This window comes from Oryctolagus cuniculus, chromosome 5, assembly GCF_964237555.1.
Source record: "Oryctolagus cuniculus chromosome 5, mOryCun1.1, whole genome shotgun sequence".
Classification (NCBI taxonomy): domain Eukaryota; kingdom Metazoa; phylum Chordata; class Mammalia; order Lagomorpha; family Leporidae; genus Oryctolagus; species Oryctolagus cuniculus.
Window position 1 is genome coordinate 126444205 of NC_091436.1, and position 26687 is coordinate 126470891.

A 26687-nucleotide genomic window follows, 5' to 3' on the forward strand; every position below is an offset into this window, starting at 1 on the left:
CACTGCTGCCATTTGGAGAGTTAACCAGTGGATGGAAGGATTCTCTCTCTGCCGGCCCCTCCCCCACTTTTTAAAAAATATATTTATTTATTTGAAAGATAGAATTGGGCTGGCACCGTGGCTCACTAGGCACACTGGGTTCTAGTCCCAGTCGGGGCGCCGGATTCTGTCCCGGTTGCTCCTCTTCCTGTCCAGCTCTCCGCTCTGGCGTGGGAGTGCAGTGGAGGATGGCCCAGGTGCTTGGGCCCTGCACCCGTGTGGGAGACCAGGAGGAAGCACCTGGCTCCTGGCTTCAGATTGGCACAGCACACCAGCCGTAGCAACAATTTGGGGGATGAACCAACGGAAGGAAGACCTTTCTCTCTGTCTCTCTCTCTCTCACTGTCTAACTCTGCTTGTCAAAATAAAATAAAATAAAAAGAAAGGCAGAATTACAAAGAAAGAGGGAGAGACATAGACAGAGTCATTCCATCTGCTGGTTTACTTCCTAAATAGCCATAATGACTCGGGCTGGGCCAGGCTGAAGCCAGGAGCTTGGAATTCCATCCAGATCTCCTGCATGAATTGCAGGGACCCAAGTAATTAGGCCATTTTCTGCTGCTTTTCCAGGTGCATTAGCAGGAAGCCAGATCAGAAATGGAGCAGCCAAAACCTGAACTGGTGCCCATAAGGGATGCTGGCATCATAAGCAGCGGCTTAACCTGTTGCACCACAATGTCAGACCTATTATGTGTATGTTTATTTCTGAGCCAATACCACAGTATTTTAATCATACTTTTCTGGTATGTTTTAACATCTAGTATTCCTGAAACAGATTCTTTTCTTGCCCTCCATAACCTGACACTTGTCTATTTTTCTTTCTACTTGTATAATCTAGGCACTTCTCAGTCTCCTCCACAGGTTCTTTTCACTCTCTGCTTATCCCATTAACAGTGTCATCTGGATCCTAGGCCCTCCCACCTCATTTTTGAAGATGCATTTAAAGATTCTTAAAGTTGTATTCATTTGTCTGAAAGGCAGAGTTATAAGAGCCGGAGCTGTGGCATAGCAGGTTAAGCCTCCGCCTTTGGCATTAGCATCCCTTATGGTGTGCCAGTTAGTGCCTCAGCTGCTCCACTTCCAATCCAGCTCTCTGCTAATGTCCCTGGGAAAGCAGAGGAAGGTGTCCCAAGTGCTTGGGTCTCCACAGCACGTGGGAGACCCAGAAGAAGCTTCTGGGCCGGCACCGCGGCTCACTAGGCTAATCTTCCGCCTAGCGGCGCCGGCACACCGGGTTCTAGTCCCGGTCGGGGCGCCGGATTCTGTCCCAGTTGCCCCTCTTCCAGGCCAGCTCTCTGCTGTGGCCCAGAAGTGCAGTGGAGGATGGCCCAAGTGCTTGGGCCCTGCACCCGCATGGAAGACCAGGAGAAGCACCTGGCTCCTGGCTTCGGATCAGTGTGGTGCGCCGGCCGCAGTGCGCTGGCCACAGCGACCATTGGGGGGGGGGGGGTGAGCCAATGGCAAAAGGAAGACCTTTCTCTCTGTCTCTCTCTCTCACTCTCCACTCTGCCTGTCAAAAAAAAAAAAAAAAAAAAAAAGTTGGGGGAGGAAGGGAAGCATTGTGGTACAAAGGATTAAGCCAGCACCTGTGATCCCAGCATCCCTTATGGACACGGGTTCAAATCCCAGCTGCTCCACTTTTTGTTGTTGTTGTTGTTAAGATTTATTTATTTATTTGAAAGTCAGAGTTACACAGAGAAAGGAGAGGCAGAGAGAGAGAGGTCTTCCACCTGCTGGTTAACTCCCCAAATGGCCACAACAGCTGGAGCTGCACCGATCCAAAGCCAGGAGCCAGGAGCTTCTTCTGGGTCTCCCATGGAGGTGCAGGGGCCCTAAGACTTGGGCCATCTCTACTGCTTTCCTAGGCCATAGCAGAGAGCTGGATCGGAAGTGGAGCAGCCGGGACTCGAACCGGCGCCCATATGGGATGCCGGCACTGCAGGTGGTGGCTTTACCCCCTATGCCACAGTGCTGCCCCTCCCACTTAATTACTTCATTTATTTGAAAGACAGAGTTACAGAGAGACAGAGAGATAGAAAGATCTTCCATCTGCTGATTCACTCCCCAAATGCCACAACGGCCAGAGCTGGGCAGGTGTGAAGCCAGGAGCTGGGAGCTTCTTCCAGGTCTCCCACATGGGTGCAGGGGCCCAAGGACTTGGGCCATTCTCCATTGCTTCCCCAGGCACATTAACAGGGAGCAGGATTGGAAGTGGAGCAACAGGGACTCAAACTGGCATCATGGGTGGTGACTTTACTTGCTAAGCCACAGTGCTGGCCCCACTGTCCCACTTCTGATTCACTTAAACGTATGCACAGACGGAGTTCCTAGCTCCAGCTTCAGCCTGGCCCAGCCCCTGTTGGTCATTGGATCCATTTTGTGGGGGCCAACCAGTGGATGGGGGATATCGCTCTCTCTCTCTGCCTTTCAAATAAACACATAAATAAATCTTAAAAAATAAATGTACACACAGTAAACCAGAAGATAGTCCAGAAACAGGTCCACATACTAAGATATCTACATCATAGGTACTTTAAATATTTTTGTGGAAAGTGTAATTCAAAGATGTTTGTCCTGGTGCAAAAAAGTTTTGAAGTCTGGGGGCAGGCACTTGGTGCAGCACTTAGTTGCTGCCTGGGATGCCCACACCGCATACTGAATGCCTGGCTTCCTGCTAATGTGCACCCTGGGACACAAGAAAAGAGGGTGGCTGAAATACCTGGGTCCCTGCCACCCACATGGGAGACCTGGATTGATTCTGGGCTCCGGGGCTTCAGCTTGGTCCAGCCCTGGCTGTTGCAGGTATCTGGGGAGTAAACTGGCAGATGGATACTGTCTCTCTGTCTGCCTCTCCAATAAAATGAAAATAAAATTTAGAACAATGTGAAATCCATGAATTCAAAGAGGTCTTCAATAAATATGCAAAATGTATATCGTGAAAGAGCAGCAATGGATTTCGAAAAATTTTTGCACTTATTTAATTTCATGTTTCACAAACTTTCTGAAGTACCCTCCCATGCAGATCACAGTCTATCATGATGACGACTTTTCTTTTTTTAAATTTATTTATTTTTTATTTTTGCCAGGCAGAGTGGACAGTGAGAGAGAGAGACAGAGAGAAAGGTCTTCCTTTACCGTTGATTCACCCTCCAATGGCCGCTGTGGCCGGCACGTTGCAGCTGGCGCACCACGCTGATCCGAAGGCAGAAGCCAGGTGCTTCTCCTGGTCTCCCTGGGTGCAAGGCCCAAGGGCTTGGGCGCCTGCACCCGCGTGGGAGACCAGAAGGAAGCATCTGGCTCCTGGCTTCGGATCAGCGTAGTTCCGGCCATAGCAGCCATTTGGGGGGTAAACCAGTGGAAGGAAGACCTTTCTCTCTGTCTCTGTCTCTCTCTCTCACTGTCTAACTCTATCTGTCAAATAATAAAAAAAAAATACTCCCTATCCATTCAGGAAAAAAATCAAATTAGTTCCTACCAACATACTACAGAGAGACAGACCCAAACAAATTAAAGCTCTAAACATAAAAATAAGCCTCAAAGCTTCTAGAAGAAAATATTGGGGCATAACTTATAACCCAAGAGTTGGGGTAAAATCTTAGGGGATGACATAAAATTAAGATAGCATAAGGGAAAGGTTGCTAAATGTGAGTTTAAACGTATGCAGAAGTACTCTACACACAAATAAGTGACTAATGACATACCAGGAAAAATGTTTTCATGTGACGTGGGTGTGTGTATCCTTAATATATGTATCCCACAGCCACACACCTCACAGGCACCTCTTAAGCAACGCCTCCAGGAAACAACGCAGACACCACGTTCCAGGTCCCAGGACCCTGATCTCCTCGACAGACAGCTTTGTTCAGCCTCCGCCTCTACCCGCCCTCACTTCTGACTGTGGTAGGCCAGGTGTGGTCAGGAAAGGTGTATCAGAACGGGCTATCCCTTCCCATCTCTTCAAAGAAGTTCTCCACTTAGGAGACACGGGAATGGGGAGGGGTGAAGCTAAGTTCTGCGAGTTGGGGTTGGTGGTTGAAAGATCCCTGTGGATGAACAGACAAGGGTTATCTCCCAAGAGCAGCAGGCCCTGGTTTTCTGGTTGGAGTGAGTGTGTTGGGGGATGGTCTTATCGCTCCCTTCCAATCCCCTTCCTTCTGGAGGTCACTCGCTGAGTTCTGCAGTCTCAGGTCCTCAGCAGCGGTCCTCTGCTCCTGGCTGGGGTGGGCCTTTCCCTCAACAACTGCACAGGATCAAGAAGAGAAGTCACTTGTGCTTGCAGCCCCTGAAGACCTACACAATCGGCTGGGCCTGTTGGGCCCTTTTGCAGATTTTGGTCTTTCTGCGCTCTCTGCCTCGGGGAGTTATGCTAGGCAGACAACACCTACACATCTGTAGACCGCCAGTCTCCCTCCATGTGGCCCTGACAGGAAGCCATGGACTCCACCAGGTCTGAACCCCTGCAGGGATTGCCAGAGGTAAGCCACTGCCGCTGCTTCCAGTCCTCTAAGGGAAACTGAGGCCTGGCGGGGAAGAGCTGTTTTAATTCTTGGCCGTGGATGCACTCAGTGTTTGGGAAGAGAGGGGAAGTGGATATACTGTTCCGTGGTGTCCTGGGGGCCTAGGGGCTAGGAACTGAACCTAGGACTGCTTCCCTGCCCTGCCTCTCTGGTGCCTTGGACACTGCCTTGTCACGAATGTGTTTACTCTTCGCCGAGTGCAAGAGCGCTAAAGAACAGGAGAGGTGACTTGGCAAGAAAAGCAGAAGTCAACAAGCCCCTGGAGCCCTTGGCCAAGTTTCTATTCCCGGCCACTTCCCCGCCCTCGCAGTGCTTGCTGTAATTGGAACCCCGGTCCCGCCCCTAGAGAGAGCCAGGCTCCTCCTACAGCCCTGGTGGTTTTTAAACCAAACTTAGGTTTCCCCTATTGGTTCAGTTTCAAAACAAAGGGGAGGAGGCAGGCGCGCTGCGGCAGTCCCCTCAGCACCCCACCCCGCTCCCTCCTTTCCCCCACCCGGGAGCCAGCAGGTTTATAGGTTCGAGCCTCGTGTCGGGCCATGGCAGTGCCTGGGGCTGCCAAAACCAATCCTCGGAAGGTGCCAGCCTGGTCATAAAGCAGCGACTACTATGTACGGGTGGCATAATCATCGCAACAATAACAGCCATAATTAGGCTAACCACCACCCGCCTCCGCCCTGGCGTTCGCCCTGACTCACCCCCGACGGCACGCCGGCCATCGGGGAAGAAACCGAGGCAGGGGTGGAGCCAGCAGGCCGAAGTCACCCCGAATTCTGCAGCTCTCCACATCCAAAATCTGTTCAGAATCTGCGCTTAAGGGGCCAAACCCAGGGGCGCCCGCAAAGCTCGATCCCGATGTAAACCCTTCGCGGACAGTGGCCGGCCCCATCCCCCGGCCCTGGAACAAGAGCGGTTCGGCGCGCGAAGACTGGGAGCCAGACTACAGCCCCCATAGGTCTTTGCGCGCGAAGGCGCGCTCTTGTCCACGCCCCACCACTACTGCGACCCTGCATGCCGCGATGCTTCTTGGGAGTTGTAGGGCGGCGGCTTATGGTTTCGAGCGAGATCCCAGGGCTGTGGACTCCGTATCCCATGGTGCACCGCGGCTGTTTCTGACGCGACCAGGAGGCAGGAGGCGGGGGCGTGGCTTGCGCCGGGCCCCACCCCGCTCTCCTCTGGCTGGCCCGACACGGCGGTGGCAGTAGGGGCGGCGGCGGCGGCGGAGGGGGCGGCGGCGGCGGCGGCGGCGGCGGCGGCGGCAGCGGGGGGGAGGGGCCGGGCGGGGGGCTGGCGGCAGCGGCGAATGGACTCGCGGGTATCGGAGCTGTTCGGCGGCTGCTGCCGGCCCGGAGGGGGCCCGGCCATGGGCGGAACCCTCAAGGCTAGGGGGGCCGGCGGCAGCAGCGGCTGCGGGGGCCCGAAGGGGAAGAAGAAGAACGGAAGGAACAGAGGGGGCAAAGCCAACAATCCCCCGTACCTGCCCCCGGAGGTGAGCACCTGAGAAGCGGCGGGCTGAGAGGAGACCACTCCTTTCGGCTCCGGGACGGCAGGGAAGCGGGACCGAGAAGAATTAATCCCCTTTTCCGGTGTCAAGACCTCCGGGAGGAGGGGCGCGGGGGGAGAACCCTCCTTCCGGTCGCGAGACCCCCTCCCCATCCCTGGACCGCCCCTTCAGTGTCAGGACCTCGGGGAGGCATAGTGAGGAGAGAAGTGGGGGAAAGGGGATCCCACTGCCTTGGGAATAGCAGCGCAGACCGCCCGACCCCCTGTCTGGGCTGTAGTGGGGGGGGGGGGAGGCAGGCGGCATCCTGGGATGAGGAGGTGAGAGGAGGAACCACCACTTTTCCAAACTTGCTCCGCAGGGAGCAGGGGAGTACCCGAGAAGGGAGCAATATGTTCCCTCCCTAGCCTCAGCTTACACACACACACTCACACGCACACACATGCACAGAGCCAGAGAACAGTTAACTTAGTAGTCCTCTGGTCTTTGCCAGCCCTGTGAGGGGGCTGAGGGCGAGCAGAGCCCCCACGCACCTGCTCCATCTGTCTTTAAGGCACAGCATGAGTCCGGCTTTGTTCCTCTGTCTTAGGAGAGGAGGACCTAGGGGAAGAGCCACACCAGTGGTCATCAAAGTTCACATCGGAGTCAGGAGTCACCGGGTGACTTTATTTCGAATCACGGGAGGGGCAGGCCGGGGAATGCGCATTTCTGACAGGGGCGTTTCATGGGACGCTAGTGCTGCTGGTCCCGGCATGTCCCTTTGAGAACCGCTAGGGAAGGGCTTTGGTGGCCGGGGAAGGTCGGCTATGCCGCATGAGGGAGAGGTGACGGGTCAAGACCTCGTAGGGCCTGGGAGCCACAGGGCTCTGAAGGGATGGAATTATGACACGCGGCGATGGCCGGAGAGGAGTCGGCCGGCAGAACAGGCGGATCCAGGGCCTTTTGCGCCTGCGAGTGAAAGTTCAGGCAACAGATGCTTCTGTGTGGTGCTAGCACCTGGGGAGTGGATAAAGAGATTGTAGTACGGGTCCAGGACTTCACCTCTGAGGCGCGAGGGGCAGGAGGTCACAGCCATGGCCAGTCTGGTCTTGGTGTCTACCCGAGCTGCTTTTGTTGATCTCAGCCCCAACTTTGGTGCGCTGTTCCTCTCTCACCTGGTTCCCCTCCCATTGGGCGCGCACAGCGACCAGTGCTGAGCTCACCCGCTGGCCCTGGTCCAGAACCTCTTGCCGCTCTGGACTCCTGATGACATCAGCTGAGAGGGGCAGGCAGGAAGGAAATGGTGTCTCCCTGACCAGTGGCAAAGCAAGGTTTCAACAGCCTGGGCGCGGAGGAGACAGAAACGTCTGGGAAGTGCGGTGTGAGACTGCGGGGACCGAAGGGGCCCACAGGAGGGCCTGGGGGTCTGTTCCCGGCCAGGTCAGGGGACTCGGTGTCCTGCAGGCCTTTCACACAGGCTGCTCCAGGGCTTGTCTGCCAGCCAGTGACCTTTGGTACCTGCCTAAGCAGATGCCACTGGGGCTTCCTGCTCTGATGGGCGCCACAGGGAAGCAAGGACTGAGTGTGCACCGGGTGTGGTAACTGCTCCCTGTTCCTTTTCAGGCTGAAGATGGAAACATCGAATACAAAGTGAGTCTTAGGCTGGAGGAGCAGGGGCTGGGGTAGGTTGTCTCTGCCACCCTGGGGTCATTTCTCTGAGGTCCTTCCAACTTGATGACCTGTAGGAAGACCTTAGGGGCATGGTGCAGGGTGCGGGGACACAGGGTTTATGAAGTGGAGAGGGAAGGTGCTGGTCCTTGCAGCAGGACAGGCGGGCGCCACGTGGGTCCTTGCAGCAGGACAGGCGGGCGCCACGTGGGTGTGGCAGGAACCCCTCTGATTCCACCTTCTCGCCCACCCCACCCGCCCTAAGCTGAAGCTGGTGAATCCATCCCAGTACCGCTTTGAGCACCTGGTCACACAGATGAAGTGGCGGCTGCAGGAGGGACGCGGTGAGGCCGTCTACCAGATCGGGGTGGAGGACAACGGGCTGCTGGTGGGGCTGGCCGAGGAGGAGATGCGGGCCTCCCTCAAGACTCTGCACCGGATGGCGGAGAAGTAGGCCCCCCCTCCCCTCCCTTCCCCTGACTCAGGGGAGGAGCCACGCGTCCCCACTCACCTAGTGGCCGAGGGGCCGGGGTGCTCTCCTGACGGAGCTCAAGCAGGGAGGAGTAGGGCTCAGGCCTCTTCCTCAGTGGCCCTAGCTAGGCCTTGCTCCTTGATTGAACATTTGTGTCTTTGTTTTAAGGAATTGGGTTGGGGGGTTGGGGGTCTGGGGGGAGGCAGGCCGGAAGGTGGTGGCAAGTGCAGGAAGGTGCCCGGAGCTCTGTGAGAGGTGCACGCAGGTCATTGGCCCCAGAGCTGGGCTGGCAAGGGAGGGTCAGGGGAGATGGGCAGCGGTGGTTTTGCCGTGACAGGGTCGGGGCAGACATCACTGTCCTCCGGGAACGAGAAGTGGATTATGACAGTGACACGCCCCGCAAGATCACTGAGGTGCTGGTACGAAAGGTCCCGGACAACCAGCAGGTGAGTGCACCCCGGTCTGCAGCTCCCTGGTGGGGACTGGGGGTGGCAGCTCTTCCCCTGGTCTGGGCTCATCACCACACAAGCTCTCCAGGGAATGTCCCGGCCCTGGGCTCAGCCTGCAGCAAGAGAGCTGAGGGGTGGGAGCCCTTACCTCTGGCACCTCGTCCACAGTTCCTAGACCTCCGCGTGGCCGTCCTGGGGAACGTGGACTCTGGGAAGTCGACCCTGCTTGGAGTCCTGACCCAGGGAGAGCTGGACAACGGGCGGGGCCGGGCCCGGCTCAACCTTTTCCGCCACCTACACGAGATACAGTCTGGCCGAACCTCCAGCATCAGCTTCGAGATCCTGGGCTTTAACAGCAAGGGAGAGGTGCATGGGATCCACGGGACCCAGTGGGGCGAGACTCCGAGGATGGGATGGTAGTGGTGAAGGACAGAGGCCGGGGGCAGAGTGTGGAGACTGTCCCCCTAGCAGACAAATGGGGAGCCAACGAATGCAGTGAGAACTGGGGCTCCGGGTTACGAGGCAGGGTCACCCAGGGACTGGCTTTAGGTCCTGGCAACCCTTGAAGGGTTGGGGAGGCTCGCGAGGGGCACTGAGAGCCCTGGGCTCCGGGCCAGGTGGTGAATTACAGTGACTCCCGGACGGCAGAAGAAATCTGCGAGAGCAGCTCCAAGATGATCACCTTCATCGACCTGGCCGGCCACCACAAGTACCTCCACACCACCATCTTCGGCCTCACCTCCTACTGCCCCGACTGCGCCCTGCTGCTCGTCAGCGCCAACACCGGCATTGGTAGGAGCTGCGGGGGGCGGGGACAGGGCTGCGGACTCCGCCCCTTCCCGCTCCTCCCTTCTGCAGTCGCTCACTCTGCCCTCCCGCCGCCTGCCTTCTCTCTCCGAGACAGCCGGCACCACGAGGGAACATCTGGGGCTGGCCCTGGCCCTGAAAGTGCCCTTCTTCGTGGTGGTCAGCAAGGTGGACCTGTGTGCCAAGACCACAGTGGAGAGGACGGTCCGCCAGCTGGAGCGAGTCCTCAAGCAGCCGGGCTGCCACAAGGTCCCCATGCTGGTCACCTCCGAGGACGACGCTGTCACCGCTGCTCAGCAGTTTGCGCAGTCACCCAAGTAAGCTCGCCTCCCTCGACAGCTGCGGTCCTCGGGGCTCCAGGGCCAGACCAGTTCTGGGAGCCCTTCAACTTGGCATTGTGGGAGTCTCTGCTGGTGCGCCGAGCCCTGGGGATGAAGGGCAGCGTTCCCTGTCTTCCCTGGGCTTGGGGGTGGGCTTCACGCAGTACGAGCTCCTGAGCCATTAGCAGGGGTGTGAGCGGGGGTCCCAGCTGCCCAGGTGAAAGCTCCCCCGGCCTCCGTGTCCCGGGCGGGTTTCCTCACGTGGCCGTGCCTGGCTCCCTCTGCAGCGTCACCCCTATCTTCACGCTGTCCAGCGTGTCTGGAGAGAGTCTGGACCTCCTCAAAGTCTTCCTGAATATCCTCCCGCCTCTCACCAACAGCAAGGAGCAGGAGGAGCTCATGCAGCAGCTGACAGAATTCCAGGTAGGCGGCTGCTGCGGGGCGGGGAGCACCCAGGCTCCGCGACGAGGCCCTCCTGGGCGGGCCACTGATGGCGATTTCTTTGGCTTCAGGTGGATGAAATCTACACAGTGCCGGAGGTGGGGACGGTTGTTGGAGGGACACTTTCCAGGTGAATGGCTTTGCTTGCTACCCGCCCTTCTGCGCGGCATCGTGACCCGCAGGACGAGACCCTGGCATTGCACAGAGCCCATCCGAAGCATGTGCCTGGCTGCAGATTAGGCCTTCCCTCCCAGAGGAGCGCGGGACGCTAGCGTGTTGGCTCACGGCGGGAGACAGTGTCCCGGCTTTCCCCTGGGGGACAGTATGGGACCTGGCCCCCGGGAAGAAACCAGAGTGTGTTCATCTGTGATCGCACCTCCAAGTGGGGGAAGGAGAGGGCCCTCGAGACTCCGCCCGAGAGAGGATGAACCCCAAGGGGGAGATTTTGCTCCCTCAGGGATCAAGCATCCGGCGTTGTCAAACCAGCAGGTGCCTGCGCCTGCCGCAGCTGCTGGCCTTCTGTGGCTGTAGCCTCCAGAGTCTGACCTCTGGGCCGGGGCCAGGAGCCACCCCCCCTTACCTCCACTTGAGGGACTCCACCCCGAAAGGGAAGGCGCGCTCTGAGGAGTAGAAGGTGGGGGCAGGGAGCCGGGCTGACGCCATGCCACCTGCCCTCTGGACTGCAGTGGGATTTGCCGTGAGGGGGACCAGCTGGTCGTGGGCCCCACGGATGACGGCTGCTTCCTGGAGCTGAGAGTGTGCAGCATCCAGCGCAACCGTTCCGCCTGCCGCGTGCTGCGAGCCGGCCAGGCCGCAACCTTGGCCCTCGGGGACTTCGACCGCGCGCTGCTGCGCAAGGTGAGACGGGTGGCCGGGTGGGCCGGAGAGCAAACGAAAGGGAAGTGTCTAGCACGCTGGCTGCCGCTTGAGGAACCGCCCGCCGCTTCAGCGAAACCCAAAGGAGACCTGGTCTGCATGCTCATTAGACTGCATGGAAGCAACTTAGCGTGCTTGGGAGGAGCACGGTGCTCAACAGGAAGCAGTGCACGCCTTAGCGCCCAGGACGCCAGACACGGCCTGAGAGGGCGAGAGGACGTGGGAGGTGGCCACAGAAGGGTTCTGGCCTTTGTGTCTGGAGTCCCAGAGGACAGGAAATGCAGCTGTAGGGGGTGTAGTAGCTGGGGGGGAAGGGCCTAACGTGCGCCCTGCTCCCCACCCCGCCCGGGGCTGGGGGCTCTGCCTCCTCAGGGCATGGTGATGGTGAGCCCCGAGATGAATCCCACCATCTGCTCAGTGTTCGAGGCAGAGATCGTCCTCCTGTTCCATGCCACCACCTTCCGCCGGGGGTTCCAGGTGACGGTACACGTGGGCAACGTCCGCCAGACGGCCGTGGTGGAGAAGATCCACGCCAAGGTGAGCGGGGCCCGGCTGTCAGTGCCCCCGTTTCTCCAGGGAAAAGTCATCCCCCTCCTGCCTCCGGAGAGGAGCGCGGCCTGGCCCCACGGAGGGAAGACCGCTCACCTGGCGGGCCGGGGAGCCGAGGCTGTGGGACGGGAGGTGGTGGCCAGGGCAGTGAGCGCTTGTCTGCTGCAGGACAAGCTGCGGACCGGGGAGAAGGCAGTGGTGCGTTTCCGCTTCCTGAAACACCCGGAGTACCTGAAGGTGGGCGCCAAGCTGCTGTTCCGCGAGGGTGTCACCAAGGGCATCGGCCACGTCACTGACGTGCAAGCCATCGCAGCGGGAGAAGCTCAGGCCAACATGGGCTTCTGAGACCTCCAGGCGCGACAGCTCTCCTGCTGTCCTGACAATACATAAGGTGACTCTGGCCATGCTGCCCGTGGCTGGCGGCTCTGTGTGTTAATAGGCTAGGGAGACGGGGTGCTCTCTGCCACTTGCCCCCAGCCCTTTCTGGAGAGGTGCCAAGCTTGGTGTGGCCAGAAAGGAGTCCTGAGGGAGAAGACACAAGTCAGGGCAGTGCCCCGAAGCTGTGTGCCCACCTCGGTGACTCACAACCTGGCAACCCTGTGGCCTGGCTACTGGCGGGAGCTGAGCAGCCGCCTCGGCCCTCCTACCGGGACTAGGCGAGATTCGCCAGTGTCGTCTCTGCACTTCAGGAATTGTCACAAACTGGGATGGCCCTCGAAAGCACTCCATTTTCTATACCTCTTCTCAAGGCCATCTAAGTTGCCCACCACTGACCGACTGCGGACAAAGACATCTGCTCTCGTCTCACGACCCAGGGTCTGAAGAAACGGCACAGACAGTGAATGGCAGTGCTCGCCTCCCGTGCGGAGGCCAAGGCCTGCCCCTCAGCTTTATCCTCCTCCCCTTCTTCACTCAAGGGCCATTTCCCCAGTTCCTCCTCTCACAGGCCCCACAGGTGCTATTTGTTGTGCTGGCCCCGGCGTGGGGCTGCCAAGCTCAGGCCTGGCACACCGGAGACCAGCTGCACTCCTCTGCTGGCCTTCGTGCTGGGTCGGAGAGTGTTTCCCTTCCCCAGCTGCTGGCTGGGGACTGGCCCGCAGGCCCCGTGCTGTGCCCTCAGAAGCCCTTGTTTCCGGAAGTGGTAGCAATCATCCCCTTCCCTCTGTTGCAGGGAACCAGGAGGAAAGGGAAGGATGTTGCCATCCTGCCACTCTTTAGGCATGGACTCCTGCCTTGCCCTAGGTTAGCTTCCTGGGTTCCCGTGGACTCAGGGATTTGTTGGTTGAGGTTTCTCTGCACACACACACACACACATATGTATATATATATTTAAATACACATATATATTGTACAGAATAAAAATGTTTTATTGAATACACTGTACTTGTGTTTAGGACCCAGACTCCACTTTAGGGAGCTAGACTTCTGGCCGTCGCTGCGGCTCAGTAGGCTAATCCTCCGCCTTGCGGCGCTGGCACACCGGGTTCTAGTCCCGGTCGGGGCACCGGATTCTGTCCCGGTTGCCCCTCTTCCAGTCCAGCTCTCTGCTGTGGCCCAGGAGTGGAGGATGGCCCAGGTGCTTGGGTCCTGCACCCCATGGGAGACCAGGAGAAGCACCTGGCTCCTGCCATTGGATCAGCGCGATGCGCCGGCTGCAGCAGCCACTGGAGCGTGAACCAACGGCAAAAGGAAGACCTTTCTCTCTGTCTCTATCTCACTGTCCACTCTGCCTGTCAAAAAAAAAAAAAAAAAAAAAAAAAGAGAGCGAGCTAGACTTCTCTCCAGAGATGAGTGGAACCCTAACACCACTGAGCCCTGGGTAGGAAAGAACCCACATGGGATCCCATTTCCCATTCTTCGCTCATCTGCCCCACAGAGGATCCGGGTTCCAGTGTGGCAGCAAGTGTTCTGGCCTGTTACGCAGGTCTCTGAGTAGAAAGTGAAACTGAAAACAGCTTGAGTAGGTAGCTCTGTGGACTCGGGGAATTGGCTGCTTGCAAGAGGTTTCGGCAGTAGAGAGTACTCTTCCTCTGTGCTCTGCCAGCTACTTGGAGTACAATTTTCAGGTTTATATAGCTATGTCCTTAGCCTGGCCAAACCATAGTCCCTCATTTTAGAAGTACAAAAATAAGGCTCAAAGCTGAAGTCAAGGGGCTGGCATTCTGGTGCGGTGAGCTAAGCTGTGGCCTGTGACACCGGCATGCCATGCCCGAGCACTGGTTTGAGTTCCAGTGCTCTGCTTCCAATCAAGCTCCCTGCCAACGTACCTGGGAAGGCAGCAGCAGACGGCCCAAGTGCTTGGGAACCCTGCCATGCAGGAGACCCTGAAGGAGTTCTAGGTTCACATTTGGGATGTGAACCAGCAGATGGAAGATCCCTTTCAAATAAAAAAAAAAAGTCATCTGCAAAAAAAAAAAAAAAAAAAAAAAAGACGTATTTTGAGCACTGACCCTAGTAAAAGACAATGACAAGGCCAGTGCCGCAGCTCACTAGGCTAATCCTCCGCCTTGCGGCACCAGCACACCGGGTTCTAGTCCCGGTGGGGGGCCGGATTCTGTCCCGGTTGCCCCTCTTCCAGGCCAGCTCTCTGCTGTGGCCAGGGAGTACAGTGGAGGATGGCCCAGGTGCTTGGCCCTGCACCCCATGGGAGACCAGGAGAAGCACCTGGCTCCTGCCTTCGGATCAGCGCGGTGCGCCGGCCACTGGAGGGTGAACCAACGGCAAAGGAAGACCTTTCTCTCTGTCTCTCTCTCTCACTGTCCACTCTGCCTGTCAAAAAAAAAAAAAAAAAAAAAAAGACAATGACAAATGTGGCCCAAGGTGTGATGTGACATTCTGTCCCGAGAGCATTAAAGTGCGAGCCGCCCTGCCTCTCTGGCTCAGCCAGAACACTCAGGGAATAGGAGGATATGTAAGGCTGGCCCCTGAGGAGTTTATACATTTTTATTACCCCAATTCTAATAATCACATCTAGAATGTCACTACATATTTATCTATGGAATATAAAACATTATTATATGCAAGGCATTGTTAGGAATTCTTGCTTTTAAGAAGCTACAAGTCTAGTAGGGGAAAGACAAATACACAGTGAATCACTGTCTGTATTCAGTGCCATAACAATGACAAATATCTTTGAAAACTGATTTCCCGCTGCTCCTAGTGGCTTCCTCCCTTCTTTACATGAAATGTCCCCCATTTAAAAAAGCTCAGAGGCTGGTTCACACACATATACAGAAAGGACATGAACAGCATTTTCCTGACACATTTAACCAGTTACCACCTAGCTCAGTTCTCCAGGAGGGTTACACAAGGAATTCAAGGTTCCCTCTATCAGAAAAGCCAAAAGTGACTTCCCACACAGAATGGAGATTAAAAATCCTACAAACATGGAACAAGTACAAAAGGCTACAATCACGAATATAAAACTCTCAATTCATACTTTAACAGGAGAGAGGTGAACATGCCAGAGCGCCTCCCAAGCACTTCCCTCGAGTTTGTACTACAAATGTTACTGTTTTCCACAAACCTGACCTTTGGTATCCTGTAGACCAGTGCTTGTGAAACTGAAAAAGATACAGGGAGTCTTGTTCGTATCAGATTCTGACCGAGCAGGCGTGGTGGTGAGGCGGAGACCGTTTCCAGCAAGTCCCCTCGTGCTGCTGCCACTCGAGCTGGACTAGCACGGTTCTAGAGGTGATCTAGTTCTGACCATGACTGGGTCCAATCTCAACAGACTTGAACTGGCCCAGTAGCAATCACAATCTACATTAGAGTAAAATGCAGAAGGGCCAGTGATTACAACTGAGGCTGTTAGAGGGTTTACTTCTATGAGATGCAATATTTAGTGTGTAGCTTTTGCATGCAGAGCCCTGCCCTGACCCAGCTACGTTGTCACTCTGCGGGTTTCCAGGTTTCACCTCATATTCCCCAACTGAAGAAACAATTGTGCTCAAGGCATTATCCGAACTGCTCTGTCACAGAGCTAGGAGAAAATTTTTTAAAAATTTCTTTTGGGATGGCATGGTGGTACAATGGGTTAAGCTGCCACCTGCAACATAGGCATCCCATACTGGAGCACTAGTTGGAGTCCTAGCTGCTCCACATCTGGTCTAGTTCCCTGCTAATGTGCCTGGGAAAGCAGCAGAAGATGGCCCCAATACTTGGGCCCCTGCCATCCACATGGGAGAGTTGGATGGAGTTCCAGGCTCCTGGCTTCGGTCTGGCCCAGGCCCAGGCCCAGCCCCAGCCATTATGGCCATTTGGGGAGTAAACAGATGGAAGATCGCCCTGTCACTCTGCCTTTCAAATAAATAAATCTTTTTTTAAAAGGTTTTTTAACTGGGTTCCTTCTGGATACCAAGTTTAAGTGAGGTACTTTATATCATTTTTGATTTTCAGTAATCTGTAAGGTCTTAGGCTTTGCAGAGACGGTGTCTTGCTCAAGGCCATACAGTATAGTTAGGTTTGGAAGCAGGTCTCTTAGGCTCAAAGGCCTACACACTGTTTAATGTATGATATTACCTCCCTAAAGTCCAAAAACGTCAAAGGGAGGGAGCATTTTTACATCTCTACCAGCAATGGGATTAGAATTCGTGCATGTGAAGAGATGGAAACCTTAATTTGGTATTAAAAGTTTCATCGTTATAAATTTCCTTAAGAAGTAAATGTATGTCCATATCCCAGGGTTACAGATAAAATATTAATATCCCACAGCAAGCCCGAAGGCAGCACTAGTGTGCTAATGGTTTAAAAAATGATTCCAGTGTCCGCATGCCTTGAGGCCTGGGGCGTTTATTACTGGAAGCCAAAGGACTCTTGGGATTTCTTTTGCCTTGAGGAGACTTGACGGGAACAACCTGGGGGTTTGAGGAGTGTGCCTGCAAGAAGGATTCGTGTAGCTCCAGTGCAAAATGATAGTCGAGGTGTTCCGGCATCTCCCACACCAGCACCAGGGAGCCGCACTTCTCACAGGACACTAGGTCCTCAGCAGCGAGAAGACTCGGGGCAGCACTTCCTCCGGGAGCCGCGTCCAGAGCACACGTGGAAGCAGAGGCAGCGAGCAGGCTTGAGCTGTTTTGAGCCAAATCCCTCTGCGCGGGAGCTGCTGCAGCAGGTTCCAATTTCAACGCCCCTTCACAAGCAGGGGCACGGTGTGGATCTTGTGCAGGCAACGCGCTACAGTCGGGCTGAGGATCTTGCGGCGGGAGACACGGTGAAGAATGAAGCTCTTTCTGCTGTAGAAGCAGGCTTTTCTGCTTAAAGAAGGGCTCCACTCCTGCAGTTCTACTGGTTTGGAGAGCTGACGAGGGCTTGGAGGGTGAACTGCTTGTGTGGGCCTGGGCAGTGGTGGTAAGGGATGAAGCTTCTTTGACTTTCTGCTTTTCTGCAGCTTTTTGGAAGAATGATTCCAGAGAAGTAGTTGCTTTCTTAGTGGCTGCCACCACTGGGCCGCTCCCCGGGGCCTTAGCTTCTGAACTGCTGCTCGGCACCTTTGGGGTGGAGGCAGCGAATTTGGTAGCACAGAGGAGAAGCATTGTGAGGGGGGGGGACCTGTATGCAAAGGAAAGGAACAAGATCCACTCACTATTCCAGAGCGGAGGTCAAATTCAAATTAAAAATGAACATGATTCTGGTTCTGCCACAACAGGAAATTTATTCTTTACTGAAGTAGATCTCAAACTTCAGTGTGTATCAGACTGTCAGTAGACTTGCAATGAACAGAGAATTGAAGCTGTAACAATCCCTTGGGTGATGCTGACGTGGCCGCTTTGGGGCCACCCTGAGAACCACTGGCTTGGTAACTGCCCACGCCCTGACGGCTGTGTGTTATAGGATACCACTGCAGGGCTGCGGGAATTCAAGGTTGCAGTAAGAAGTGTTACTCAGGGCAACCGAAAAGTTTTAGAGTATTTAGACTGGGAAGACTTGGGAAAATCCTTTTCACTATTCTCTTGTTTTGAAACCTAACAATAACCCTGCCAGACTTTCCACTGTGGAATTTCCCAATCTCGGTCTCAGAAACATTTCAAGAAGTTACTGGGGCAGGCACTGTGGCGTAACAGGTAAGCTGCAGCTTGCAATGCTGGCAACCCCCATCAGTGCTGGTTCAAGTCCTGGGGGCTCCGCTTCCGATTCAGCTCCCTGCTGATGGGCAAGGGAAGGTAGCGGAAAATGGCCTAAAGACCTGGACCACTGCCATCCATGTGGGAGATCACAGAATGGAGTTCTTGGTTCCTGGTTTTGGCTTGGCCTGGCTGTTGTGGCCATTTTGGGAGTGAACCAGTAGATGGCTCTTTGTCTCTCTCTGTCATTCTGCCTTTCAAATAAATCTTTTAAAAAATACCTATAATGAAGTTCATGTCTGATTATCATAAGTTTTCACATAAGCTGAATTTCAGAAAATAAAATGAAGTACAGAATATTTAGAATTATAAAGTTATTATGACAGCATTTCACTGTACATGTTTCATGCTTTGGGACACGCTTTAATCAGATAATTTTGATGTTTCCCTGTCAATAAATTTCACCCTATTGGGGAGGAATATTTTTCATAGCTTGTAACTTATAGATTTTTTTTTAATGATTTACTTATTTTATTCAAAAGGTAGAGTTAGAGAAAGAGAGAGAGAGAGGGAGAGGGAGAGAGAGACTGAGAAATCTTCCATCCACTGGTTTATTTCCCAAGTGGCCACAATGGCCAGAGCTGGGCTGATCTGAAGCCAGGAGCCAGGTTCTTCTTCCGGGTCTCCTGTATGGGTGCAGGGGACCAAGCACTTGGGCCATCTTCTACTGCTTTCCCAGGCTATTAGCAGGGAACTGGATCAGAAGTGGAGCAGCAGGGACTCAAACCAGAGACCATATGGGATGTCGGCACTTACGCCACAGCACTGGCCCCAACTTACCCATTTTTTAAAAAAGATTTATTGGGGCCGGTGCTGTGGCGCAGCGGGTTAACGCCCTGGCCTAAAGCACTGGCATCCCATATGGAGCAGCCGCTCCACTTCTGATCCAGCTCTCTGTTATGGCCTGGGACAGCATTAGAAGATGGCCCAAGTCTCTGGGCTCTACACCCAGGAAGAAGCTCCTGCCTCTTGGCTTCAAATCTGCACAGCTCCAGCTGTAGCAGCCAATTGGGGAGTGAACCAATGGATGGAAGATCTCTCTCTCTCTCTCTACCTCTCCTCTCTCTGTTTAACTCTTTCAAATAATAAATCTTTTTAAAAAAAAGATTTATATATTTGTTTGAAAGGCTGAGCTAAAAAGAGATAGAAAGGGAGAGACAGAGAGTCGGCGCTGTGGTGCAGCAGGTTAATGCCCTGGCCTGAAGTGCTGGCATATGGGCACTGGTTCTAGTCCTGGCTGCTCTTCTTCTGATCCAGCTCTCTGCTATGGCCTGGGAAAGCAGTAGAAGATGGCCCAAGTCCTTGGGCCCCTACACCTATGTGGGAGACCCGGAGGAAGCTCCTGGCTCCTGGCTTCGGATCAGCACAGTTCTGGCTGTTGCAGCCATCTGGGGAGTGAACCAGCAGATGAAAGACCTCTCTCTCTGTCTCTACCTCTCTCTGTAACTCTTTCAAATAAATAAAATAAATCTTAAAAAAAGAAAGAAAGAAAGAAAGGGAGAGATGGAGGGATCTCCCATCTGCTGGTTCACTCCCCAAATGCCTTTAATGCCCAGTGTTGGGTCAGGCCAAAGCCAGGAGCCTGGAACTCCATCTGAATCTCTCACATGGTTGACAGGGGCCCAAGTATTCAGGCCATCTTCTGCTTTCCCAGGAGCATTAGCAAGGACCTGGATAGGAAGTAGAGCAGCCAGGACTTGAACCAGCACTCATACAGGATATCAGCAATGCAGGCGATGGCTTAATCATCTGTACCAGAATGCTGGCCCTGACTCATACATTTTTAAGTAAGGAAGGTTTCATATGAACACAGTACCACAGTTATCACCTGGTTATGTAAAACTGTTCAAAATAAACTGCTGAAAACAAATATACCAGCAAGTAAAAGTAAATTCTAAGAACACAGACTCTAACTTCAGTGACCCCATCATATTATATGTCTGCACACAGAACAATGTACCGATATATTTACATAAGCAATAACTTAAGTGATTCGCTTGAAAACCATTATTATCTGGATAGAAAATGAACATGCTTCAAAAAGAGGCTTTATCATGTATTTGGCTGTATTTTATAACTAGCAGAAGTGACACTTATATGATACCAGTGGAGCCTGTAACTAAGTTGGAATGTTTAGGTGGAAATTACCAATGAAAATAGGTCACTTTCATAAGTTATGAAAGATGCTTTTAAAACAGAACAATAAAGTCATTGAGAGAGAAGTGCCCAAGTGTCATGTTGAAACTTCTATTTTCCAAGTACAATCGGTCATTTCCCTGACTATAGGAATGAATACAGGCAGAGACAGTATCAGTTCACTGCCTACCACCTGTACCTGGGAGCTCAAATGTACTAACTGTAGGCAAGGAAGCCGCAGCTGAGCTGCCTTGATTCTGGGGTTGCTACATGTGCACCAAGGGATAGCCACTCTCCTCCGTAATAGGTGCTGCTAGACTGATTTATAAAGAGTGCCCCCAGCTGAAGAGCTCAGATGCCCACCAATTTTAGAGCTAAAACGAGGCCTAAGTTTCTTCTGAGAAGAAGAGCTAGGAAAAACACTCACCATTCAGTCTGGAGTCCAGAAGTATTACAGTTCCTGATGGCAGCAAAGGCATCCTGGCTCATCTTGTGAGCATCATAGCGAGTAATGGCACAGCAGCGGCGCAGGCTGCTCAGACGTTTGTCTCCTTGTACACGAATGCTCACAGCCAACTGGGTGGCCATCCTGTCATTCTGTGGGTGGAAGAGGACTGAGATCAGAAATAGTTAGCAGAAGCCTCTGTATTCCATATACTGAACTGCATGAGAGGAAATAAAAGGATCAAGGGTAACAGAAGAGTTTGGAAAACAGAAATAGTTTAAAATACAATACAGGGGGGCCAGCGCTGTGGCGTAGCGGGTGGAGCTGCCGCCTGCAGTGCCAGCATCCCACATGGGCGCTGGTTCGAATCCCGGCTGCTCCACTTCCTATCCAGCTCTCTGCTGTGGCCTGGGAAAACAGCAGAAGATGGCTCAAGCCCTTGGGCCCCTGCACCCATGTGGGAGACCTAGAGGAGCTCCTGGCTCCTGGCTTTAGATTGCCACAGCTCCGGCCGTTGCAGCCAATTGGGGAATGAACCAGTGGATGGAAGACCTCTCTCTCTCTCTGCCTCTCCTTCTCTCTGTGTAACTCTTTCAAGTAAAATAAATAAATCTTAAAAAAAAAAAAAAAAAAAAAAGACAATACAGGACAAAGAATAGTAAGTAAAGAACAAAGAATAGTAAGTAAAGAACAAGGCTCTTTATTCCAATATTTACTTACATAAACTATAAATGTACACTGAGTACATATTATGCACAGGTTAGGGACCAAGAGGAATGTAAAGGCATGTCCTATTTTCATACACCACACATGCTAACAGTACAGAATGTATACCATAGAATCACATTTTCTGAATAAAATTTTGATTACATGGTTCTACAAAAAGAGTCTGTGCTACTTCTGGGTATGAAGGAACTGATATTCTTACATTTTGTAACAGTAGAAATTTTCACTAGTACCTTTCTTTTAACCTTTATTTCTTTATTTGAAAGGCAGAGTTATGGACAGAGAGGGGACAAAAAGATCTTCTATCCATTGGGTCACTCCCCAAATGCCCACAACAGCTGGGGCTGTGCCAGGCTAAAGCCAGGAGCCAGAAGTTTCTTCTGGGTCTCCCATGTGGGTTGCAGGAGTCTGAGTACTTGGGCCGCCATCTGCTGTTTTCCCTGGCACATCAGCAGGGAGCTGGATTGCAAGTAGAGCAGCCGGGACTCAATCCAGTGCTCAAGAGGGATGTTACGATGGCATCTTGCTTAACACCGGCCCCAGTCCCTCCTCCTTACAGCCCAGCTCCAGAAGCTACAGTGGACTGACAGCCTCTAGAGAGCAGGATCCTTGCCTCCGTTTTCAGTGAAGCCAAACATCGGAAAACCACCGCTGCTCAGCCAACTCAAACAGTCAGGAGGCAGAAATACAAGGTGAAAAGTCTACAGAGGGCTCCCCTCAAAAATCAAAAGATGCTCGTGGGAAGAAACACCTCTAAGGCCAATGAGTAGAAAGCAGCAACTATTTGGGAAAGAGAGAGAGTAAACATATTTGTAGACATTTGTATATCTTGAGAGAACACAAATTGGCAATTACAAAGGAATTATTATTGACTGAAACCACTCCACTCTAAGTGTGTCTTGTGTACCTCTAGACAGTTCAGGACCTCATGGGTAATAAACAAGTAGGTGGATAATACAAAGGACTACAGACACGAATGCTGGGATTTTGAAAAAACAGAGTAAGGCAGAGAGTGATGGATATTATTGATGTGACAGGGTAACTAGGAAGGCTTCTTAGAGAAGGTGAGATGTGAGCACACACCTAAATAAAGGGAGGAATGAAAATAATTATTTTTAAAGATTTATTTATTCAGGAGCCAGCACTGTGGCATAGTGGGTAAAGCCACTTCCTAATAGTGCCAGCATCCCATATGGATGCCGGTTTGAATCCCGGGAGCTCCACTTCCAATCTAGCTCTCTACTATGGCCTGGGGAAGCAGTAGAAGATGGCTCAGGTGCTTAGGCCCCTGTACCCGCATGGGAGACCGGAAAGAAACTCCTGGTTCCTGGCTTCAGATGGGCACAGCTCTGGCCGTGTGGCCATCTGGGGAGTGAACCAGCAGACAGAAGAACTTTTTCTCTCCCTCTCTCTGCCTCTGTAACTTTGCCTTTCAAATAAATATTTTTAATAAATAAATCTTTTTTAAAAGTAATTTATTTACTTGAAAGGCAGAATGACAGAAAGGGAAGAAGAGTGAGAGGAAGAGAGAAGGGAGAGGGAATGGAGAGAGACATCTTTTTCTATTTTTAACAAGTAACACAAATGTGTATTTTGGCTTAGTTTGGAGGTTCACAGTTCAAGATAGGCAGCCCCATTTGCCTGGTACCTGGAGGAAGCTGGCAATAGCCAAGCATGTGTGGAGGAACCATCATACGGCAACACAGGAAACAGACACAGGGAGCACACTTGGCGTATAGGACCAAACCGCTCACTAGAACTGCCTTCCAAAGGCACTTGCCAGCAATGGTCAAGGTGAGGTATCTTTCATTTACTGGTTCACTCCCCCAAACAGCTCCAACAGCCAGGGTTGGGCCAAGCTGAGGCCTGGAGCCAAGAACTCCAACCTAGTTTCCCAGATGGGTGGTAGGGACCAAGTACTATCTTCACTGCCTTCCTAGATGCATTAGCAGGAAACTGGATCAGAAGCAGAGCAGGGGGCTACCACCTGTGGCGCACTAGGTTAATCTTCCGCCTGTGGCACCGGCATCCCATACAGGTGCCAGTTCTAGTCCCGGTTGCTCCTCTTCCAGTCCAGCTCTCTGCTGTGGCCTGGGAAAGCAGTGGAGGATGGCCCAAGTGCTTGGGCCCTGCACCCCATGGGAGACCAGGATAAGTACCTGGCTCCTGGCTTCAGATTGGCGCAGTTCCGGTCATTGCAGCCATTTGGGGAGTGAACCAATGAAAGGAACACCTTTCTGTCTCTCTCTCTCTCTCTCTCACTGTCTGTAACTCCACCGGTCAAATAAATAAAAATCTTAAAAAAAAAAAAAAAAAAAGAAAAAGAAAAAGAAGTAGAGCAGGGTCCAGTGCTGTGGCACAGCAGGTAAAGCCTCTGCCTGCTGCGCTGGCATCCCATATGGGCGCCAGTCCGAGTCCCAGCTACTCCATTTCCAATCCAGCTGTCTGTTAATGCACTTGGGAAAGCAGTGGAAGATGACCAAAGTCCTTGGGCCCCTGCACCCACGTGGGAGACCCAGAAGAAGCTCCTGGCTTCAGATCATCCCAGCTCCAGCCACTGCAGCCATCTGGGCGTGAACCAGTGGATGGAAAATTTCTCTCTGCCCCCACCCCCATAATTCTGCCTTTCAAATAAATAAATAAATCTTAGAAAACAAAGAAGTAGCACTATTGGAGCAGCCAGGTCTTCCACTGGCACTCGTATGGGATTGTGAGCAGCGGCTTAATCTGCTGTGTCAGACTGCCCACCTGAGGAAGCAACGATTCCCAGGGCAAAGGAGCAGCAAGTGCAAAGGTGCTAACGCGAGAGCTTACTCTGGTGTTCAAATAAAGGGAAGGAGGCCAGCACAGAGGAGCTGGAGCACGAAGTGAGGGGAAGGTAGGACACGAGGTCAGAGGCCTAGAGACTGATCACGTTCATAGAATTAAAGAAATCCTGGGGCCAGTGTTGCAGCGTGCCAGGTAAAGCTGTCACCTGCGATGCCGGTATCCTGCATGGGTGCTGATCTGAGTCCCGGATGCTCCACTTCCAATCCAGCTCCTGTTAGTGGCCTAAGAAAAGCAGTGGAAGATGGCCCAAGTGTTTGGGCCCCTGCCACCCATGTGGGAGACCTGAATGAAGTTCCTGGCTTTGGCCCAGTTGTGCCATGGCCATTGTGACCATCTGGGGAGTAAACCAGCAGATAGAAGATCTCTCTCTCTCTCTGTAACTCTTTCAAGGCAGAGTTACAGAGAGGCAGAATGAGAGGGAGAGAGAGAGACACACACACACACACAGAGGTCTTCCATCTGCTGGTTCACTCCCCAAATGACAGCAATGGTTGCAGCTGGACTGACCTAAAGCCAGGAGCCAGGAGCTTTTTCTGGGTCTCCCATGTGGGTACAGGGGCCCAAGCACTTGGGCCATCTTCTACTGCTTTTCCAGGCCATAGCAGAGAGCTAGATCGGGAGGTGAACAGCCAAGACTCAAACTGGTGCCCATATGGGATGCCAGCACTGCAGGAAGGGACTTTAACCTGCTGCAACACAGCGCCAGCCCCATAAAGAAATGTAAAAATGAAACCTTTAACTTGGCTTAAGTACGCAGGTAAGCCACTGGAATGTTTTAAACAGTGAAGTGAGGAGATCTGCTATGTTTTGAATTCCTTTTGGCATAAAGTTCTTTGAAGCTTAAAGATAGATTAATTTTCTTAGATCCCCACTGTGTCGCACTTGAAGAAAAACTGGAGGCTTATTATAGCCAGATGAGATCCAAGCGACACCTAGTGGGCAAAGTTGGAATCAAAAACCTCTTTACGTGACTACCTATTAAAGGAATAAAAACATTCACCACCAATTCTAGCTGAAAGAGGAAAACAAATACTTTTAGATTATTCCTAACCGTATATAGTTGACTTTTAGGACTCCAAGATATTTCAAAAAGAAAAGGCTACATCAAACAAATACCATCAGTGAACAAAGAAAATCCATAGAATGGGAACAAATATTTGCAACTCAACATCTGACAAAGAAATTGTGTACAGGATAAAGAGCTCTTAAAACTCGACAACAGGGGCTGGCACTGTGGAGTAGCAGGTCAAGCCACTGCCTGCAATGCCGGCATCCCACATGGGCATCGGTTCGAGTTCCAGCTGCTCCACTTCCAACCCAACTTCCTGCTCATGTGCCTGAGAAAGCAGCAGAGGATGACCCAAGTGCTTGGGCCCCTGCACCCATGTGGGAAACACAGATGAAACTCCTGGCTCCTGGCTTCGGCCTGGCTCAGCTCTGGCCATTGTGGACATTTGAGGAGTAAACCAGTGGATGGAAAAATCTCTCCTTCAAATGAATAAATCTTTTCAAAAATTTATTTATTCATTTGAAAGGCAGAGTTACAGAGATGCAGAGGCAGAGAGAGAGAGAGAGAAGTTTTCCATTGGTTCACTCCCCAAACGGCTGCAACGGCCAGAGCTGGGCTGATCCGAAGCCAGGAGCCAGGAGCTTCTTCAGGTCTCCTATGCCAGTGCAGGGTCCCAAGCACCTGGGCCATCTTCTACTGCTTTCCCAGGCCATAGCAGAGAGCTGGATCAGAAGTGGAGCAGCTGGGACTTGAACTGCCAGCACTGCAGGTGGGGGCTTTACTTGCTACACCACAGCACTGCCCCCCCCAAATAAATAAATCTTCAAAACAAACAAACAAAAAACAGTAACAGACAACCTAATTCAAAAAGGGCAAAAAATCCTGATATATCTCCCCAGATACCCAAATGGCCATGAAAAGCTGATTAGCTGTAAGATGCAAACCAAAACCACAAGGAGATACTGCTTCACACCCACTAATGTGGCGAAGAAATGAAAAGTAACAAGCATGTGGGACAATTAGAACTCTTAATGCTGCTGGTAGGGACATGAAATGGTATAGACGCTGTGGAAAACAATCTAGCAGTTTCTCAAAATGCTTAACATAGAATTAGCATGCAACTATACTCCTAGAATGTAGACATATGTCTACACAATAGCTTATATACAGCAGCACTACTCATATAGTCAAGAAGAAACCCAAATGTCCATTTACATATGAATACATAAACAAAATGTGTTATTATCCATACAATGGATAATACTTAGCCATAAAAAGACAAGTAATGATGCATGCTACTATATAGGTGAACTTGAAAGCATGCTAAGTGAGAGGTTTTTAAGCCTGTCACAAAAGGCCACATATTATATGATCCCATTTATGTGAAAATGTTCCAAATATTAAGTCCATAAAACACAGCAGATTAGTGATTCCTGGGTGGATTGGGGGAGATATGGGGAGTGACTGGTAATAGGTACAAGATTTTTTCTTGAGGTGATGAAAATGTTCTAGAATTGATAACAAAATAATTTAGAATATACTAAAAGCTCTGAACTATATACTTTAAATGTATAAATTTTATAGTATGTAAAGGATATATTAATAAAACTTAAGAAACTTAATTGTCAGATGTGATTGATCCGAGTCTCAGCTCCTCTGCTTCTGATCCAGCTTCCTGCTAATGTGCACCACTGGAGGCAATGGGTAATGGTTTAAATGCTTGAGTCCCTGCCACCCACTTGGGTCACACAGATGGAGTTCCCAGCTCCTGATTTCAGCCTAGCCCAGCCCCAGTTGCTGCAGAC

At 52.3% G+C, this 26687-nt stretch overlaps 2 protein-coding genes across 6 annotated transcripts in view; one reads left to right on the plus strand and one right to left on the minus strand.

Moving 5' to 3' along the window:
- Positions 1 to 3819: 3819 nt before the first annotated feature.
- On the plus strand, positions 3820 to 12989 carry GTPBP2 (GTP binding protein 2). 4 transcript variants are annotated; one of them, XM_008262966.4, is made up of 13 exons: positions 3820 to 3939; positions 4367 to 4514; positions 7657 to 7683; positions 7967 to 8151; positions 8511 to 8619; positions 8791 to 8988; positions 9240 to 9414; positions 9527 to 9746; positions 10037 to 10172; positions 10262 to 10320; positions 10877 to 11048; positions 11439 to 11603; positions 11784 to 12989. In XM_008262966.4, the coding sequence occupies exons 2-13, from the start codon at positions 4473 to 4475 to the stop codon at positions 11958 to 11960; spliced, it is 1665 nt and encodes a 554-aa protein (XP_008261188.1). In that variant the 5' UTR covers positions 3820 to 3939; positions 4367 to 4472; the 3' UTR covers positions 11961 to 12989. The 4 variants fall into 4 exon arrangements, with proteins under 4 accessions (XP_008261188.1, XP_069930177.1, XP_008261189.2 ...); XM_070074076.1 differs by lacking the exon at positions 3820 to 3939 and having other exon boundaries at positions 4210 to 4514; XM_008262967.3 differs by lacking the exons at positions 3820 to 3939; positions 4367 to 4514 and adding an exon at positions 5798 to 6042.
- The window catches only part of POLH (DNA polymerase eta), a 39699-nt gene continuing 25971 nt past the window's right edge, over positions 12960 to 26687 (minus strand). For both annotated transcript variants that reach the window (XM_002714695.5, XM_008262963.4), the window contains 2 exons: positions 20301 to 20470; positions 12960 to 17165 (listed from right to left, as the gene is read on the minus strand). In XM_002714695.5, the coding sequence (XP_002714741.1) occupies positions 16346 to 17165; positions 20301 to 20470 (990 nt within the window). In that variant the 3' untranslated portion in view covers positions 12960 to 16345. The remainder of the gene's footprint in view (positions 17166 to 20300; positions 20471 to 26687) is intronic.

What these genes read in the sequence shown, in the direction of transcription:
- GTPBP2 (XM_008262967.3), top strand. Translation starts at nt 5,857, where the DNA reads ATGGACTCGCGGGTATCGGAGCTGTTCGGCGGCTGCTGCCGGCCCGGA. An exon ending in AGCAGCTGACAGAATTCCAG is followed by an intron (nt 10,173 to 10,261) that starts GTAGGCGGCTGC and finishes CTTTGGCTTCAG; the next exon opens with GTGGATGAAATCTACACAGT. An exon ending in ACCGCGCGCTGCTGCGCAAG is followed by an intron (nt 11,049 to 11,438) that starts GTGAGACGGGTG and finishes CTGCCTCCTCAG; the next exon opens with GGCATGGTGATGGTGAGCCC.